At 53.0% G+C, this 16164-nt stretch overlaps 1 protein-coding gene and 1 pseudogene across 1 annotated transcript; both read left to right on the forward strand.

The window, feature by feature from the left end:
- Nucleotides 1-5440: 5440 nt before the first annotated feature.
- Nucleotides 5441-12735, forward strand: LOC135987241 (interferon-induced very large GTPase 1-like). The gene is made up of 2 exons (XM_065632016.1): nt 5441-5548; nt 6619-12735. Exon 2 carries the CDS (start codon nt 6621-6623, stop codon nt 12513-12515), a length of 5895 nt encoding a protein of 1964 aa, XP_065488088.1. The 5' UTR covers nt 5441-5548; nt 6619-6620; the 3' UTR covers nt 12516-12735.
- Nucleotides 12648-14457, forward strand: LOC135987242 (interferon-induced very large GTPase 1-like; annotated as a pseudogene).
- Nucleotides 14458-16164: the final 1707 nt, after the last annotated feature.

Raw genomic sequence — 16164 nt, forward strand, 5'->3', positions numbered from 1 at the left:
CCGCCCCAGCGCAGAGCAGAGCGGGACCATCCCCTCCCTGCCCGGCTGGCCGTGCTGTGCTGGGTGCACCAGGACACGGGTCCCTCTTGGCTCCAGGGGCACTGGTGGGTCATGTTCAATTTGCCGATGACCAGGAATCCCAGATCCCTCTCTGCAGAGCTGCTCTCCAGCAACTTGTTCCCCTTGTTCCTCCTCCTGCCTTGGGGTGTTGACAGGGCTCCCCTTGTGCCATTCCATCAAATAACAAGGCCCTGGCTGACTGCCCCTGGGCCAGAGAAAAGGCCAACACACATTTACAGGAAGGCTTCCAGAGCCCCCTCGTGATGGTAATGACCCCCCATCCCTGTGAACTCTGGACGGGGGAGGCCATGGGTCTGCAGATGTGACCTTGTGGACAGACAAACAGCAGTTTGCCCTCTGCTCTCCCGGGCTGCTGCTCCTTGCAGAGTCTCTGGGCAGGTTCAAAGATCATTTTGATTGTTTCTCCTGGCTGGTGCTTGGCTCAGCTGTCACTGTGTTTCCCAGAAATCACAGCCCTTCTTGGAGAAGGCTCAGAACTGAAACTGCTCCTCAGGCTGACGTGCTTCCAGGCAAAACCCCTCAATACTGTCTTTTCAGATCAAGAGTTTTTACTTCCATGGTTTAACCTGAGCTAGCGATATAACCATGATAGCTGCTCACTCACTCCCCACCCCACCCCGACTAGGGGAGGGAATCAAAAGCGAAGGGAGAAACTAATCGCAGTGCCCCCATCTCTGTTAATTTTGGATGGGGAAGGCTGTGGGTCTAGAGCCATGACCTTGTGAACAGACAAGCAGCAGTTTGCCGTCTGCTCTCCCGGGCTGCTGCTCCTTGCACAGACTCTGGGCAGGTTCAAAGATCATTGTGATTGTTTCTCCTGGCTGGTGCTTGGCTCAGCTGTCACTGTGTTCCCCAGAAATCACAGCCTTTCTTGGAGAAGGCTCAGGTAGTCCACGGAACTGAAACTGCTCCTCAGGTTCATGTGCTTTCAGGTAAAACCCCTCATTTCTCTCATCTCAGGTCAAGAGTTTATCCTCCAAACCCTTCCCAAGGATGGAGGGAGCTGAGAGGTGCCTTCTTGTCAGGAACCAGCCAGGTGGGTGCTCTCAGTGCTCCCAGAGCCCCTGGGACAGGTACCTGCAGGTCTGGAGCATCTCTTGTGGGGCAGCAGGAGGATGCAGCCCCATGGACTGGTAGACTAGAGGGGTGGAGAGCAGCCCCCAGGAGAAGGACTTGGGTGCTGGGGTGAGAGAATGGCCATGACCCGGCCATGTGTGCTGGCAGCCCAAAAACCACCCGTGTCCTGGGCTGCATCCCCAGCAGAGCGAGCAGCAGGTTTGAGGGGGATTCTGCCCCTCTGCTCCTGTAGTGACAGGACAAGGGGTGATGGTTTGAAACTCAAGGAGGGAGATTCAGGCCAGACATGAGGAAGAAATTGTTTGTGCTGAGGGTGGTGAGAGCCTGGCCCAGGTTGGCCAGAGAGGTGGTGGCTGAAGCATCCCTGGAGACATCCCAGGCCAGGCTGGATGGGGCTCTGAGCAACCTGAGCTGGTGCAGATGTCCCTGCCCATGGCAGGGGGGCACTGGGGGAGCTTTAATGGTCCCTTCCCAACCGAAGCCATTCTGTGACTCGCTGATTTGGGGGTGTGATGAGCAGGTTGGGAGTGTTCCCAGCTGAGACCTCTAAGTGCTGCCCAGCCCCTGCTGCCTTTCTCCCCAGTCATGGGCAGCAGCTTTGCCAGCACCCTACCAGTGCTGGATGGGTGCAGTGGGCACCCCTATGCAGAGCCCAGGGCAGCATTTGGGAGTCTGTTGTGGGGCGCCTGGAGGTGCTGCTGCCTTCTGACCTGCCTGGCTAAGCCCCAGCAACTTGCAGTTTTCACTTTCGTAGAATCATATAACCATAAAATCATAGATATTGATACTCATACACTGCCCTGGCCAATGGTGTGATTCCCAGGAAGACTGGAGCTCTTCTTGCTGCATCTATTGACAGGAAACCATGACCTACCCAAGAGACTGGGGGCTATAAAAGAGGGTTGGGGCTGGTATCAGCCTGAGAGCTGCCGAGCACCCGAGGGAGACGGTAGGACTCGGGGATGAGCTGTGGGAGGGGGAGCCGGGGATCAGCACAGAGCAGGGGTCTCATTTGTCTTCTGCTTTGTAGTTCACATGTTTTCCTGTCGATTGAGAGATGCCAGGGAAGGACAAAAGGGGTTTTGGGCAGGAGGTGGGTGGTCTGTGCTGTGAGTGTGGCTGGAGGAAGCAGCCTTTGCTCGCCGTCCCGTTTGAGGAGCTGTGGGCAGCAGTGTGTGCTGCGGGGGCTGAACTGGGAGGGTGCGCCGGCCTGAAGCCCAGCCGTGCCGGGGGCCGGGAGCTCTGCACGCTCCTGCACCCTGCTGCCATTTGCTTCCCCGCTCTGGAGACAGGGCCGGGGCTGGGACGTGTCCGAGCGAGACTCAGGGCCAAGGGCAGGTGGGACGGCAGCCCGTGGGCTCGGGAGCTGAACGGATAGTTTGGGGAACATCATTGGCAAAAACCTCTTCTGTGGCGTGCTCTCTGTCAGCGTTAACGGGGGTGCAGAAGCAGTGGGTGCTGGGGTGCCGTCCTCGGGCTGGCAGCGCGGGCAGCTTGGGTGGTGTCTCTGCTGTGCCGCTCGTTAGAGAGCGTGGCAGCACTGGGGTAACGAGCAGCGTTGTGCTGGAGGAGGAGGAAGGGGAGCTGCTGGTGGCTGCGGCGTTTCCCTTCCCAAGCAGCCGTCCCGCGCTGGGGCTCTGCTTCCCAGGGAGCGGCTGGACACCTGCCCGACCATGGGCAGTGGGGAACAAACACCCTACTTTGCTTTGTGAGCGTGCGCAGCCTTTGCTGCTTCCTCAGCTCTCCTTGTTCCGACCCAGGAGTGTTTCTTGCTTTTGCTTTTCCACTTCTCTCCCCTGTCCCACTGGCAGGAGTGCACGAGCTGCTGGTGGGGGCCTAGTCGCTGGTGGGGACTAACCCCCCGTGGTGCTTCTCCCCCTCTCTCTGGGGGCTGCAGCTTCACCCACAGCAGCAGATGATCTGGCCAGTGGTGGGATGGGGCACGTGCTGCGCCATTGTCAGTGCTGTTCCCCCAAACTTTGCCTGGGCAGCCTGAGCCTGAGTGCAGAGCCCAGACATTAACTGGGCAGCCTGAGTCCTCCTGCCTGGAGCTGGTGTCCAGGCTCTGCTCTCACAGATCAGCCGGCTCTGCATCCTTCAGCCTGCTCTCCATCCTTCCACAGCTGCTTCTTTGTGCCAGCACTGGTGTGGCCAGCAGGCCCAGGGCAGTGACCGTCCTGTGCTGGGCACTGGGGAGGCCAAACGTCCAATCCTGGGTACAGTTCGGGGCCCCTCACGCCAAGAAAGGCCTTGAGGTGCTGGAGCGAGTTGAGAGAAGGGAATGGAGCTGGTGAGGGGCTGGAGCACAAGGGTGATGGGAGCGGCTGAGGGGGCTGGGGGTTCAGCTGGAGAACAGGAGCTGAGGGGAGACCTTCTGATCTCTGACCTGCCTGAAAGGAGCTTGGAGCCAGGGGGGGTCGGGCTCTGCTCCCCAGGAACAAGCGCCAGGAGCAGAGGAAACGGCCTCGAGTTGCGCCAGGGGAGGTTGAGGTTGGATGTGGGGAACAATTTCTTCCCCAAAGGGCTGTGGGGCATTGGAACAGGCTGCCCAGGGCAGTGCTGGAGTCACCATCCCTGGAGGGGGAGGGGTTGGACAGACGGACATGAGGTTCTCAGGGACATGGATTAGTGGTTGACTTGGCAGTGTGAGGTTAATGGTTGGACTTGATGATCTTGAGGGTCTTTTCCAACCAAAAGGATTCTGTGATTCTCCCCTTGAGAAAGCCGGTGTGGGCCATGGTCCCTCGCTTGCTGGTGGCTGCTCTGTGGTGCACAAGCGTTCAGCCCTGTCCTGATTTGCTCCTGGGTATCTTTAGCTGTGTGCAGAAGAGACTCTGCATCAGGAGATTCGTACTTTGCCTCTGTCCCTGGGCTAATGTACACAATGGGTATGTGGGTTTAGAATATTCCGGTTTAACCCTACAGGCAGCTCAACACCACGTGGCCGTTCCCTTGCTCTCCTTCCTGCATGAGATGGGGGAGAGAATTGGGCACAAAAGGGTAAATCTTGTGGATTGAGATAAAGACAGTTTAAAAGGAGAGAAAGAAGGAGAAAGTAATAATGATGGTAACAATATTAATATATAACGTACAGAACAAGTGATGCACAATGCAATCGCTCACCACCCACTGATTGATGCCCAACCCTTCCCTGAGAAATGAGCCCACCAGCTTTCTCCTAGTTGACATGCTGAGCATGACGTCACATGGTGTGGAATATCCGTTGGGTCATTTGGGGTCAGCCGGGGTCAGCTGTCCCAGCTGTGTCCCCTCCCAGCTTCTTGTGTACCTGTTTGCTGGTGGGGTGATGTGAGGAGCAGGAAAGGCCTTGACTCTGTGTGAGCCCTGCTCAGCAGAGACTAAAACATCGTGGTGTTATCAAGATTATTCTCCTCCTAAATCCAAACCACCTCACTGCACCAGCTACTAAGACAAAAATTAACTCTGTCCTAGCGCAAACCAGCACAAGGTCCCAGGTGAAACCCTCATCTGGTGAGCACCCCAGAAAGGCTCTGATGAGTCCTTGCTGGCTGGGAATCATCACTGGTGGAGAAGGGGTGGCCTCCACTGCTCCCTGGAGTGAATCCTCCCCATGGATGGGTCGTCATTGTTAAAGAAATGCCTTTCACCCCAGGTTTCCTGTAGCAGAGTCTCAGTTGTCTGTGCTTAAAAAAGTAATTTAATCCAAAGATGATAAAAAATAAATGGAACGGTACAACCAAGAAACAGTTGGACTGGGTGCCTGTCAAGGGGAAGGACCCCAAGGCAAAGGAGGTTTGGGCTTTTCAACCCGCACAATCTCTGCACCTGCTTTTCACGTGTCCTTCATGCACTGTCCATGCACCTTTTGGTCCAAGGGTAATTCTGGGTCTGGGGCTTCTGTGTTTCTTTTTAGATTCTGTTTCTCTGCAGCTTTTTTACTGTTCTTACCTTGATGGTTTGCAGCCTCTGCTGACAGGGTTTCCTCTCTATCTGCAGGTCCTGGTCTTCACGCTTCCATCACCAAGTGACCAGGTCATGACAGGTTCACAACGTGCTGCCTGGAATTCCAGCAAGCCCGGCCAATCATGCTCAGTTTGCCTACTCATGTGAGAAGGAACAGAGCTAAAGGAATCAAATACAATGTAAGAGTTCATTTGATTAACCTTGTTCTGCAACAGCCACCTCCTGACTCTCTGGTCTTCTCCTTTAGGATTTTGGGCCTTTCCCTCCTGCTGTTTTTCCTCCCGAGTTCTTGAGGTGGTCCCCATCTTCTCCTGAAGACCCCAGCCGTGTCCCCCAGGCCTGCCAGGTGACGGTGCGCTGTGCCAGCTGAGCTGGGGACCTTGGCTGCCTGTGTGCGCTGGAAAGTCAAGCGCCTGACCAAACGGAGTATCTGCCGTGAGGTGAGGTGAGTCAGACCCCACAGCCCTGGAGTTATTGCCTAAATCTTCGATGGCTTTTAAGGAAAAGCTGAAACTAAAGGCTCTCTCTGAAAGGGTCTCAAGCCCCCTGGCTCAATATCAGTGTTGGAAAGGCTGAGTAAGAGTCTCGTGTTGTTGATGGGACAAGAGCTGAATGCATGGGAAGGCTTTGTGCACTGAAGGAATCTCTTCAGTATCCATCTGAATTGAGACAGAGACAACTAGTAGGTTTGTATTATAATACAAAAAAAAGGAGTAAAGGCACATGTAGAGTGAGAGCATCAGCAGACAAGGTCAAAGAACCGAAGTCTCCAGTCACAGATGAGGGGCCAAGAGGATGCTCCAGGCACAGCTCTGGACAGGGACAACTTGGATTTTTCCCATCCGCCGGGGTGGGAACGATGTGTGTCCTGAGAACCCGCTCCTGGGGGAACGGGCGTGAGTGAGGTGAGTGAGGAGCTCCGCGCCGGCAGCGGGAACGGGACCGCAGGGCACAGCCCGTGTGCCCGGGGCCGGGTGTTCGGGGCAGTGTGTCCTGCGAGTGTGGGGTGCCCGTGAGACGAGTGCGTGAGCGTGTGGCTCTGCTGGCCAGCAGCAAGCTGGGCCAGCCAGCCAGGAGGAGACCCGTGGGGCTGGTGAGAGGGTGCGCGATGCAGGCAGGGCCGTGGGGTGGGCAGAGGGGCTGTGCTGGTGCTCGAGGGCTCCAGGGCTGCTCCGGCTGTCTGGACCCACGTATTCATGAGTCCTGCTGGGTACGTGTGGGGGCTGCTGAAGGCGGCACCTTGCCCATGACACATTGTGTGGCCAAGTCTGTGTGTGCGTGTGTTGTCTCTGGGATACACACTCAGCTCCATTACGGGTTGAACCTGCAAATGGGAAAGCAGCAGGAACATGCATAGTCTGGGGATGGGGACCCCCAGGTCTTGGGGTGCCCCCGGCTGGGCTCCAGCAGCCGGGTAGGAGGAATCCCCTGGGCCTGCAGCTGGAGAGCCCTCTTGTAAGAGGCCATGGCCTCTCGTAACATACCTTAAAGACAGTCTGTTTTCCTCTTCCACAGCCATGGCTTCACAGGAGGACACACACAAAGATGAGGAAAAGGCACGTCTTGCTAAGAAACTGCTGGCAGAAGCATGTGAGAAGGAAGGACTGGATGCTGGATACTGGCTGCCCAAACTGTCGGAGATACTGGGAGTGAACTCCAGAGAAGCCCTGAAACATCTGCAATATGAAGACTACCTTATGTTGGAGAGCAAATTGCGGTACCCCTGGGAAGCAAAGGCACTCGAAAAACTCCTGGAACTAACAGACAAAAAAGCAGCTTCTGAGGAGCTGCAGAAGAAGCGCTTGGAGATGATGAAGGAGAGACAAGAAGCGGCCAAGCTGCTCCTGAAGGAGCTGAAAGAAATGCACGCCAGCCGCAGCCACAGCAAGGACGCTCTAAGACAGAAAGAGGAGGCTCTGTGGAAAGCCATGGAGATTCCCAAAGAGTACTGGGCCCCACCGGAGAAGTCAATGATGGAGGTGCTGGGGAACATCCAGAGGCAGCTGGAGCAGCAGGAGTCGTCAGTGGGCAGGGCTGAGAACATCTCGGACGTGGAGGTCCTGATGCGGGCGTCGGGGGGACTGGCCCTGCAGGGAATTTACAAAACCAGCAGAGCTGCAGATGTGCTGGCAAAGCGAGAGCAGCTCATCAGGGTTCCCAGTGGATTCAAGCTCGCTGGTCCGGAGCAAGGGTCGCTGCTTGAGAGGAAGGAATTCTCCTCCTCTGCAGCAGAAGCCGCTTTCACCAAGTCCATGGAGCAGCTGGGGTTCAGCTTCAGCGTTTCTGCCAAGGGTAGATTCTGGGGGTTTAATTTTGAAACGGGTGCAGATCACAGAAAGTCCTCACAGTCGGAGGACACCCATCAGTCCCACTCTGAGCAGAGCTACATTTGCAAAACCAAGTACCAGTACATCCCTCTGGCCTCCTGCTACTTCCAAAAGCATCAGCTTCACCTCTCGGATGGGGCGCTGCGGGAGCTGCAAAACTTCGAGCATCTTTTGAGCATCACTGAGGAAGCGGACCGGCCCGACATGCTGAAGAGCAGGTGTGGGAGCTTCTTCGAGAGGTTTGGGTCCCACGTAAACCAGGGTCCCCTCCACTTTGGGGGAATATTCTGGTGGAAAGCATCTACGGAAGGATTCAGAGCTGAGCATCGGGAAGAGATGAAGCAACAAGTATCTGAAGCACTCGATTCCTACGTTGGGGCCAGTTACGGCACCTTCGGTGGCAGTGTGGGTGTCTCAAAATCCAGCTCACAGGCTTCTTGTGAGGGAAGAGACAGAGGAAATGTCCAGACAGATGTTCAGCTCTATGTGACCAACACAGGGGGCCCATCTGAGACGGATTCTCTTGCTCAGTGGAAAGCGGGACTTGAAAGTAACAACAGAACCTGGTCTGTTATCAACCGAGGGTTTCAGCTCATCCCGGTGTGGGATATAATCCTGTCCAATCACAGCAGTGATTTTAAGTCCAGCTATCAAGTGAGCAGCAGCCTCAGGGCCGCGTACGAAGCGCTGACGAATCTCCGTGTCGGCACCATGTTTGGGGAGGAACTGGTCAGTGCGGTGGACGAGGCCAGAGCGTTCATGGAGCACGTGAAGGCCTGGGAGGTGACGGGGGATGAAAGCAAACTGCTCATGCTGATAGATTTCAAACGGAGTCTGAACGAAAAAACCAAAAGCCACAGTGTCTGGATCAACGTGTGCCTGTCAGACAAAGCGCTGCAGGAGTTCCTGCTGAATACTGTTCAGTTTTGCCAGAAGTCACCTCCAGAAAACACCATCTACATCAAGTCTCTGTTGCGGTGCCTCCTGGATCCTCACAGCTATTCTGTCAAGGACTTCCCCAAGTCTTCCGTCATTATGCAATGGATCTTCCATACCGAGCACACGCTTCCTGAAACTGCCAGTGTGTCTGAGCCTGAAGATCTCACCAAGACACTGCTGCAAATGAAGGACCACATCCAGCAAGTCACCTACGCGCCAGAAACCTCTGCATCTGCCATTCATGAAGCCAAGATAAAAGCCACCGTGACTGCAAGCCTAGCTGTTTATTCCTTACTCCAGTTTCTCCGGGACAGGGCACAGAAAGACATGGAAGTGTTGGTGCTCTTAATTACAACCAGCACAGGATACCAGGTGGAAAGGGGCACTTTTCAGCCCCTCCTTGGATATCCAGAACTGAACTTCATGATAAATGAAATGGAAAATGGGCAGAAAGAGTATCTGAGTCTGAAGGAGCAGGATGTTTACAGAGCTCAGGCCTTCCTGCTGCTGACGGGCCTGACTGTAACACCCAACTACAAAGGGGTGTCCCCTGAGGAGAAGACTGAGCGTCTAGTTTTCATGGAAGATCACATGAAAACCTTATGGACCACAGAGGTAAAAACTCTCCTTGAAAAGCACAGTTCATGCAAAGATTGGGAGATGCTGGAAAGGGACTTGCGTTCCTTCATCGACGGGCGCGTGGAAGACACATGTGACGATCTGAAGAAACAGAATATAACCAAAGACATGGAAGACATTTTTCAGAGAATAGAGCCTTCTAGTCAGTCCAAATCCAAGTCAGACAGCAGCGAATCTGGAGGAAATCAAGCCATTGCAAACCAAGAGTTCCTCCGCTTACTTAAGCGCCTTGGACTAGAAAGTCGCTATCCAAGAAAAATGGGGACAGAAGATTTCCATGTCATATACAAGACATCTTTACATGACAGCCAGCCCAGCAAGGACAATGAACTACCATTTTACTTCTTACAAAAGCTATTAACTGTGGATTATCGGGTGAGGTACCTGACTTGCAAGGATGAGAGCGACCCAGGACTCACACCCGTGCCAAAACCCGCAGAGCAAGAGCATGAACCCTTGGATTCCTTTGATGACTTTTTCATGGATTTGGAGAGAGAAGCCCCTGAATCTGCCAGTAGAGAGAGTCACGTGCACCCCATGGACCTCCAGATGGCCATTTTCCATTGCGCTGATGATTTCATGAGACAGTACATTGCAACAAAGCTTGCCTTCTGCCAGTTTGCACTGCCCCTCCTGGTCCCAAACCCGTGCACTTCACAGATAGAGTTCCCCCTCTGGTCCCTCAGCCAAATCAAAAGGAGCTGGAAAGAAGTCACGAAGTTTGGAAAGCAGGTCCGGAGTAACAGTTACAATGACAAATTCATTTATCAGGCCGAGACCCCCATCGTGTCCTTCCTACGGATCGGCAGTTCTCCCTGCTCTTCCAAGTCTCAGATCCTGAATGCTTTGCTGAACAAACAAAAACACGACACTTTTTTCCACCGACATTGCAAAGGCAGCACCAAAGCCTGTTTGCTGATGAAAGGTGTTGTGGAGATCTCCTGGTACTGTCCCTGGGGTAGTGATGATGACAGCTTTGACCGCTGTGTTGCTTTCTGTAACCTGCATGGAGACGCAAGGGATCACGAAGAACAGCTACAGTTTTTACAGGAGATATCTGCTGTGACCGTGGCTCTCGTATCTGAGTCTGATCAGAGTGACAAGAAAGGGATGAAAATTTTACGTGAGCTGTGGCAGTCGCAAAGGCCTTTGGTTTGTCTTTTCACTGAAAAGGAGAATGTTGCAGCTGGCCGATCTAGCCAGAACATAAGAATTGGTATCAAGAACAGAAATGAAACCGACTTAATAGGTGAGCTGACGAGAACAATCAGGGATCTCCTGGCAGGGTCTAACACACTTTTCAGCCTCCACGCCTGCCTGGACAAAGCTCGCAAGCGTGGGTTCTTGGTCGATGAAGATGCAGAGGCGTGTGTGACAGCCAAAGAAGAGGCAATGGCGCTGGTGAAGCTTCTGAAGAAAGAACGGTTGTTTGAGATCAAGTCCCGGCTACTCCCTCTTCAAGGAAAACTGTGGTATGAGTGGTGCAAAAGTGACAAAGAACTCACTCGCTTGCAGGAAGAGGGGAACAAGAGCATAGAGCATCATCGGAGCCAAATTGAATCAAAGAAGTTGTCGATAAGAAGAAAGCAACTAGAGAAAGCATTCCCCCTCAATCTTCTGATGAAATCAGTCCTTGTCTTTCTCCAGTCACAGCCAGCAGATACCAAGAAATACTTCCTGCAGTGGATGAAGGTCTTTATGGATGAGCTGTCCTCCGATCGCCTTGACGACCTGAAGAGACAATATCATCAGTTATGGTCTCAAGTCCTGGCGATAAAGAAGAGCAATGAAAAAAATGATCTGAAACAACAGTTGGAGAGAGATTTAGAGGCCCTCTCCACTAAAATTAATGATTCATCCATTGGCCTTGAGCATATTTTGAGAGAGGTCGGGCAGATTTATGAAGCTCTGGAATCAATGAACTCAAAGGATAAATATGTTGTCAAACTACCTGAAATTGCAGCTGATCTGATGGTTTCCGGGTATCCCATCGAGCTGATGGATGGTGATGCTTCTTACGTACCATTACGATGGGTCGGAGCAATCTTTGACAGATTAATTGAGAAGCTGGGGGACAAACGAGTATTTGTTCTTTCAGTGCTTGGCATCCAGAGCACAGGGAAGTCAACCCTGTTGAATGCCATGTTTGGTCTTCAGTTTAACGTCAGTGCAGGGAGATGCACCCGGGGAGCGTTCATGCAGCTAATTAAATTGGACAAGGCGCTGCAACAGGATTTGGGCTTTGATTACATGCTTGTTGTTGACACGGAGGGACTCCGTGCCATAGAGGGGGCCAATAAACAGTCCCTCAATCATGACAACGAGCTGGCCACCTTTGTCATTGGCATCGGCAACATGACTCTGATCAATATCTTTGGAGAAAATCCTTCAGAAATGCAAGATGTCCTTCAGATTGCTGTGCAGGCTTTTCTGAGGATGAAGCAAGTAGAACTTTCTCCAGGCTGCCTGTTTGTGCACCAAAATGTGGGAGAAATAACTGCCAGGGAGCAGAACATGGAAGGACAAAGACATCTGCAGGAAAAGCTGGATGAAATGACCCAGACAGCTGCCCAGCAGGAATTCTGTGATGTCTCCTCCTTCAGCGATGTCATCCGCTTTGACGTGAACACCCACATCCATTACTTTGCCCACCTGTGGGAAGGAAACCCCCCAATGGCAGCACCCAATCCCACCTACAGCCAGAACGTGCAGGAATTAAAGAGCAAAATTCTCCAAGCAGCCGAGAAGGAGGCACAGGGCAGCATTTTGAGGCTCTCGGGCTTGAAAGTTCGAATTAGTGACCTCTGGAATGCTTTGCTGAACGAAAACTTTCTTTTCAGCTTCAAGAATTCAGTGGAGATTGCTGCCTACAAGAAACTGGAAACCGCATTTAGTCAGTGGGCCTGGCAGCTGAGGAGTCACTTCTTAGACCTGCAAATGAAGCTGGACAATAAAATTCGGAACGGGGACTTGCAGGAGGTCGGCAGAGAACACCTTGAAAATCAAGTGCAAGAGACAAGTGATGCCATTACTAAAGACATGGAAAAGTTTTTCAGTGAAGACAGAGACTGTGAGATTCTGGTCCAGTGGAAAGGCAACACGGAACTGAAGCTGAAAGACCTAAAAGAATCTCTTCTTCTTGAGACTAGAAAGAAGTGTCAGCACCTTATAGAACTGAAGAAGAGCCAGGGTAAACTGGAGGAAAGGAGGTCAGAATATGAAAACGAGCTCCTGTCAAGGAGCAGGCAGTTGGCTCTGCATCTGAAAGGCAAGAGCCTGAGTGAGAGAGAACTGAGAGACAACTTCATGTCTCTATGGGCAAAGTGGATTGCTGAAGTCTCCTCTGCTACTCCCCCTCCAGAACAGGTTGATATCGATGTGGAAATAGAAAATGTCCTTCTAGATCGCTTTAAGGAGCCTCACCTCCATGAACGAATCAGGAAATTTCCCAAACATCCAAAGTTTTCTGTTGACTTGGAGAAACATGTCGCTAAGAAAAAAAAATAGAGAGGACTCCGGACTGTGAGTTTGGATAATGCTGATGAGAACAGCATACACCGCATTACAGATAACATCATAGCGCGTGTGCAGGCAAATATTGAGAAAAAGGAAAAGGAGAAAAGGGATTAATGTCCGAGTTTTATTCATAAAATACTGCGTGCAGTAGAGAAAGGCATGGACTCTGTCCATAGCTATGCAAAATACAGTTTTAATAAAGATTACCGAATAGATTTATCACTGTATCTGTGCAGAATGGCAGCAGGAAGGTTTAAAGCCATGCACGAAGCGTTCCAAAGAGCAAACGATCCAGCCGTCTACCTGGAGAGCAAGAAAGAAGATTTCCTCACATGTTTCCAGATTTCCTGCCAAGGAGCCACTTCTGTCACAACATTTGCTGCTTTCCTGTGTGAAAAGATTGGCCCAGCTCTTCGCCAGGCGGTCTATGAGAGGACAGCTCTGGCCATAGCTCGAGACATGAAGGGTACAATCCCAGATTTCAATGGCAATAGATCCTCTCTGGAAGTTTGCATCCTGAGATACCTGGCAGAAGAAGAAAAGTTTGAGAATTTCAAGCATACCTTTATTTCCCAAGAGACTTTTTCCACAGTTACATTAAGACACATGTTGAGACCTACTGTTTAGACAAGAACAGGAGGCTGGAGAAGTTTTTAGATGACTCCCTTACTCGCTGCTATGAGAGCATCCAGTCAGCTGTTTCTGCGTCAACCAATGTTGTCAAAGACAGAAAAGACAGAAAAGACCAAACCTCTCTTTGGCTGGATGAATTTTGCAGGGCACTTGGAGAGGTGCTGAGCTTGCCCAGAAGGGACCTGAAGGGCATTGAGCATCAGGAGGTAACAGACATAGAGTTCCTGAATAATGCCATGGCAGAAGCACTGGCTCCTCTGAACGATCAGCTCAGGGAAGAGTTTGTTAGAACTGATATGAGCCGGTTTGAAAGGCAGCCCCACACGATCCTGGCTGAGCAGTTTGCAGGGTGCTGGGAGCAGTGTCCCTTCTGTGGGGCGGTTTGCACAAACACCATGCCGAATCACGATGGAGACCATCGGGTTGTCTACCATCGTCCAGAAGGTTTGAAGGGATGGTGGTGGCATCATACAGACAATCCGGCCATTGATACTTGTTCTAATAGTGTTGCAAGTGACTGTCGATTCAGGATTGTTGTAGACACATGGATCCCCTACAAGAGATACTGGGATGCAGGACGTCCTTTTTCCTCTTGGAGCATTCCTCCCAATCCATCCGTGCAAGCATACTGGAAATGGTTTGTGTGTCATTTCAGGACAGAGATAGAAGAACAACACAAAAAGAATTTTCATGGCACAGGAGAAATCCCTGCGTCGTGGCAGAGAATTACAAAGCAGGAAGCGCTTGATGAACTGGAGAAGGTTTAGGCCAAGTCGATGTGAAGAATCACAACTGCTTTGCATTTTAGAAAAACATAATACAAGCCTGTCCACAAAATATTGTTATAATGACTATGACCTCAAGCCACATTAAGAAAACTATATCTAGCTGCTCCCAAAGATGAGTGAAATAAGGTGTGCTACTCCTGCCATTGCTCAGAAATTCCCTTGCTTCAATATAAATTCAGAATCCTCTTCCCTTCTTGCTGTAAATATTTACCTCTGCTGTGCCTTAGAGCAAAATAGAAAAACCTTCCTGCAGCGAGCAGTCGTACGGCCAAGATTAAGACCAAGAGCCAGACGAAGAGCAAAGATAAGTGACACTGGCAAAACAATAGTTTTCCTGCAGAGAGTACTTGTCGCACTTAAAGAAAGGGCTGTGGGACAGAATCATAGAATCCCAGAACATCCTGAGTTGGAAGAGACCCACCAGGATCATGGAGTCCAACTCCTGTCCCTGCACAGGACACCCCCACAGTTCACACCGTGTGTCTAAGGGTTTATGAGCTATACTTCATGTGCTGGGGCTCCTACACAGGTGCCTGGACCTGGGGAGCTTTCCTCCAGCTCCCCGCCGGGACAGCAACTGCTCTTGCCGTTGGCTTTGCTGTTGAGCAAAAGCCTTTGTCTGACCAACGTGGAGAATTACGTTCCTCTGCAGCTTCCCCAGCAGCCATCGGCAGTGTGTGACGTGAGTGTTTGTGCTGCCAAGACAGGCTGGTGGCAACGGAGCCGCGGTCTGGAGAACGTGTAACCAGCTGGACTGCACCCGTGGGGTGGTCGGAGGCTTTTGCTGCTCAGTTCCTGCAACGCCGCTGCAAAGCCAAGGCCCGAGCCCTCCTGGAGAGCTGCCCAAAGTGGTGGTTCAGTGTAATCCCCCGTAGTCTTTGCTCATAAAGTAGTCGAGCTGGACAGGGCTGGTCTCTGTGTCCTCTGTTTTCAGGTGAGCCCCGGTTGTGTGTGACTTCAGCGTCTGGGCTGTGAAGACAGGCAGGTGGCAGCTGGGCCATGGTCTGTGGAAAGGTGTGTGGAAGGAGCGTCTGCTCCTTTCAGGGTGTCTGCTCCAGGACCTTCTTCAGCGTCTCAAGGGATAATAAGAAGGGGAGGAAGCCACAAACAAGAACAGGGAGTTAGGCAGATCTGCCCCACAAATGAGAAGGGAGGCGGTGGTGGGAACCCAGCCTGGTCAGTCCCACTGATGGTGGGTGGGAGGCTGAGAAGGTTTATTCCAGCGAGGTTATCTGAGCGGGGAGCTGGTCAGCTGGGAAACTGAGGGAAAAAGGGGAACCAAACCCAAGGATCCCGACAAAGCGTCCATGGAGACAAGGGCAGGAACCAAACCTGGGCGTTGTGAGTGTGAGCTGCAAGGGCTGAGGGCCAGGGACCGGTGAGGCCTGTGGGTGTGTGAGTGGGTTTGGGGCAGGTACTGGAGTCAGACTGGGGCTCTGGGTGCCCCTGGCCTGTGGTGTGAGCTGCTGGAGTGAGGGGGGTCCCAGTGCAGCTGCTGGAGTGAGGGGGGTCCCAGTGCAGCCACTGGAGTGAGGGGGGTCCCAGTGCAGCCACTGGAGTGAGGGGGGTCCCAGTGCAGCTGCTGGAGTGAGGGGGGTCCCAGTGCAGCCACTGGAGTGAGGGGGGTCCCAGTGCAGCCACTGGAGTGAGGGGGGTCCCAGTGCAGCTACTGGAGTGACTGGGGTCCCAATACAGCAACTGGGGCAAGTGAATGGCATCCCAGTGCAGCCGCTGGAGTGAGTGGGGTCCCAGTAGAGCAACTGGGGCAAGTGATTGGGGTCCTAATGCAGCTACTGGAGTGACTGGGGTCCCAGTGCAGCAACTGGGGCAAGTGACTGGCGCTGAGGGAGGCACCCGCCGGGCTGAGCACCGGCAGCTGGGGCAGGACCGTGGGTCACAGCCCACGTGCTGGTCCCGGCTGCTGGGGGGGAGCGAGTGTCTGTGTCCCCCAAACCGGGGGGCGTGGGGTGTGTGTGGAACCCACCAGCAAACTTCCAGCTGGACCAGCGGGCGAGTTGGGGGTCTCAGGTCCAGACTGAGGTGTCAGGCGGGTGGTGGGTCATAGAGTGTCCTGAGCTGGAAGGACCCACAGGATCATGGAGCCCAACTCCTGTCCCTGCACAGGACACCCCACAGGTCACCCCGTGTGTCTGAGGACGTTGTCCAGTCTCTTCTTGAACACGGTCAGGTTGGGGCCGGGACACCTCCCTGGGGAGCCT

Source organism: Caloenas nicobarica, chromosome 3 (genome assembly GCF_036013445.1).
Source record: "Caloenas nicobarica isolate bCalNic1 chromosome 3, bCalNic1.hap1, whole genome shotgun sequence".
In the NCBI taxonomy this organism is placed as follows: domain Eukaryota; kingdom Metazoa; phylum Chordata; class Aves; order Columbiformes; family Columbidae; genus Caloenas; species Caloenas nicobarica.

What these genes read in the sequence shown, in the direction of transcription:
- LOC135987241 (XM_065632016.1), top strand. Translation starts at nt 6,621, where the DNA reads ATGGCTTCACAGGAGGACACACACAAAGATGAGGAAAAGGCACGTCTT.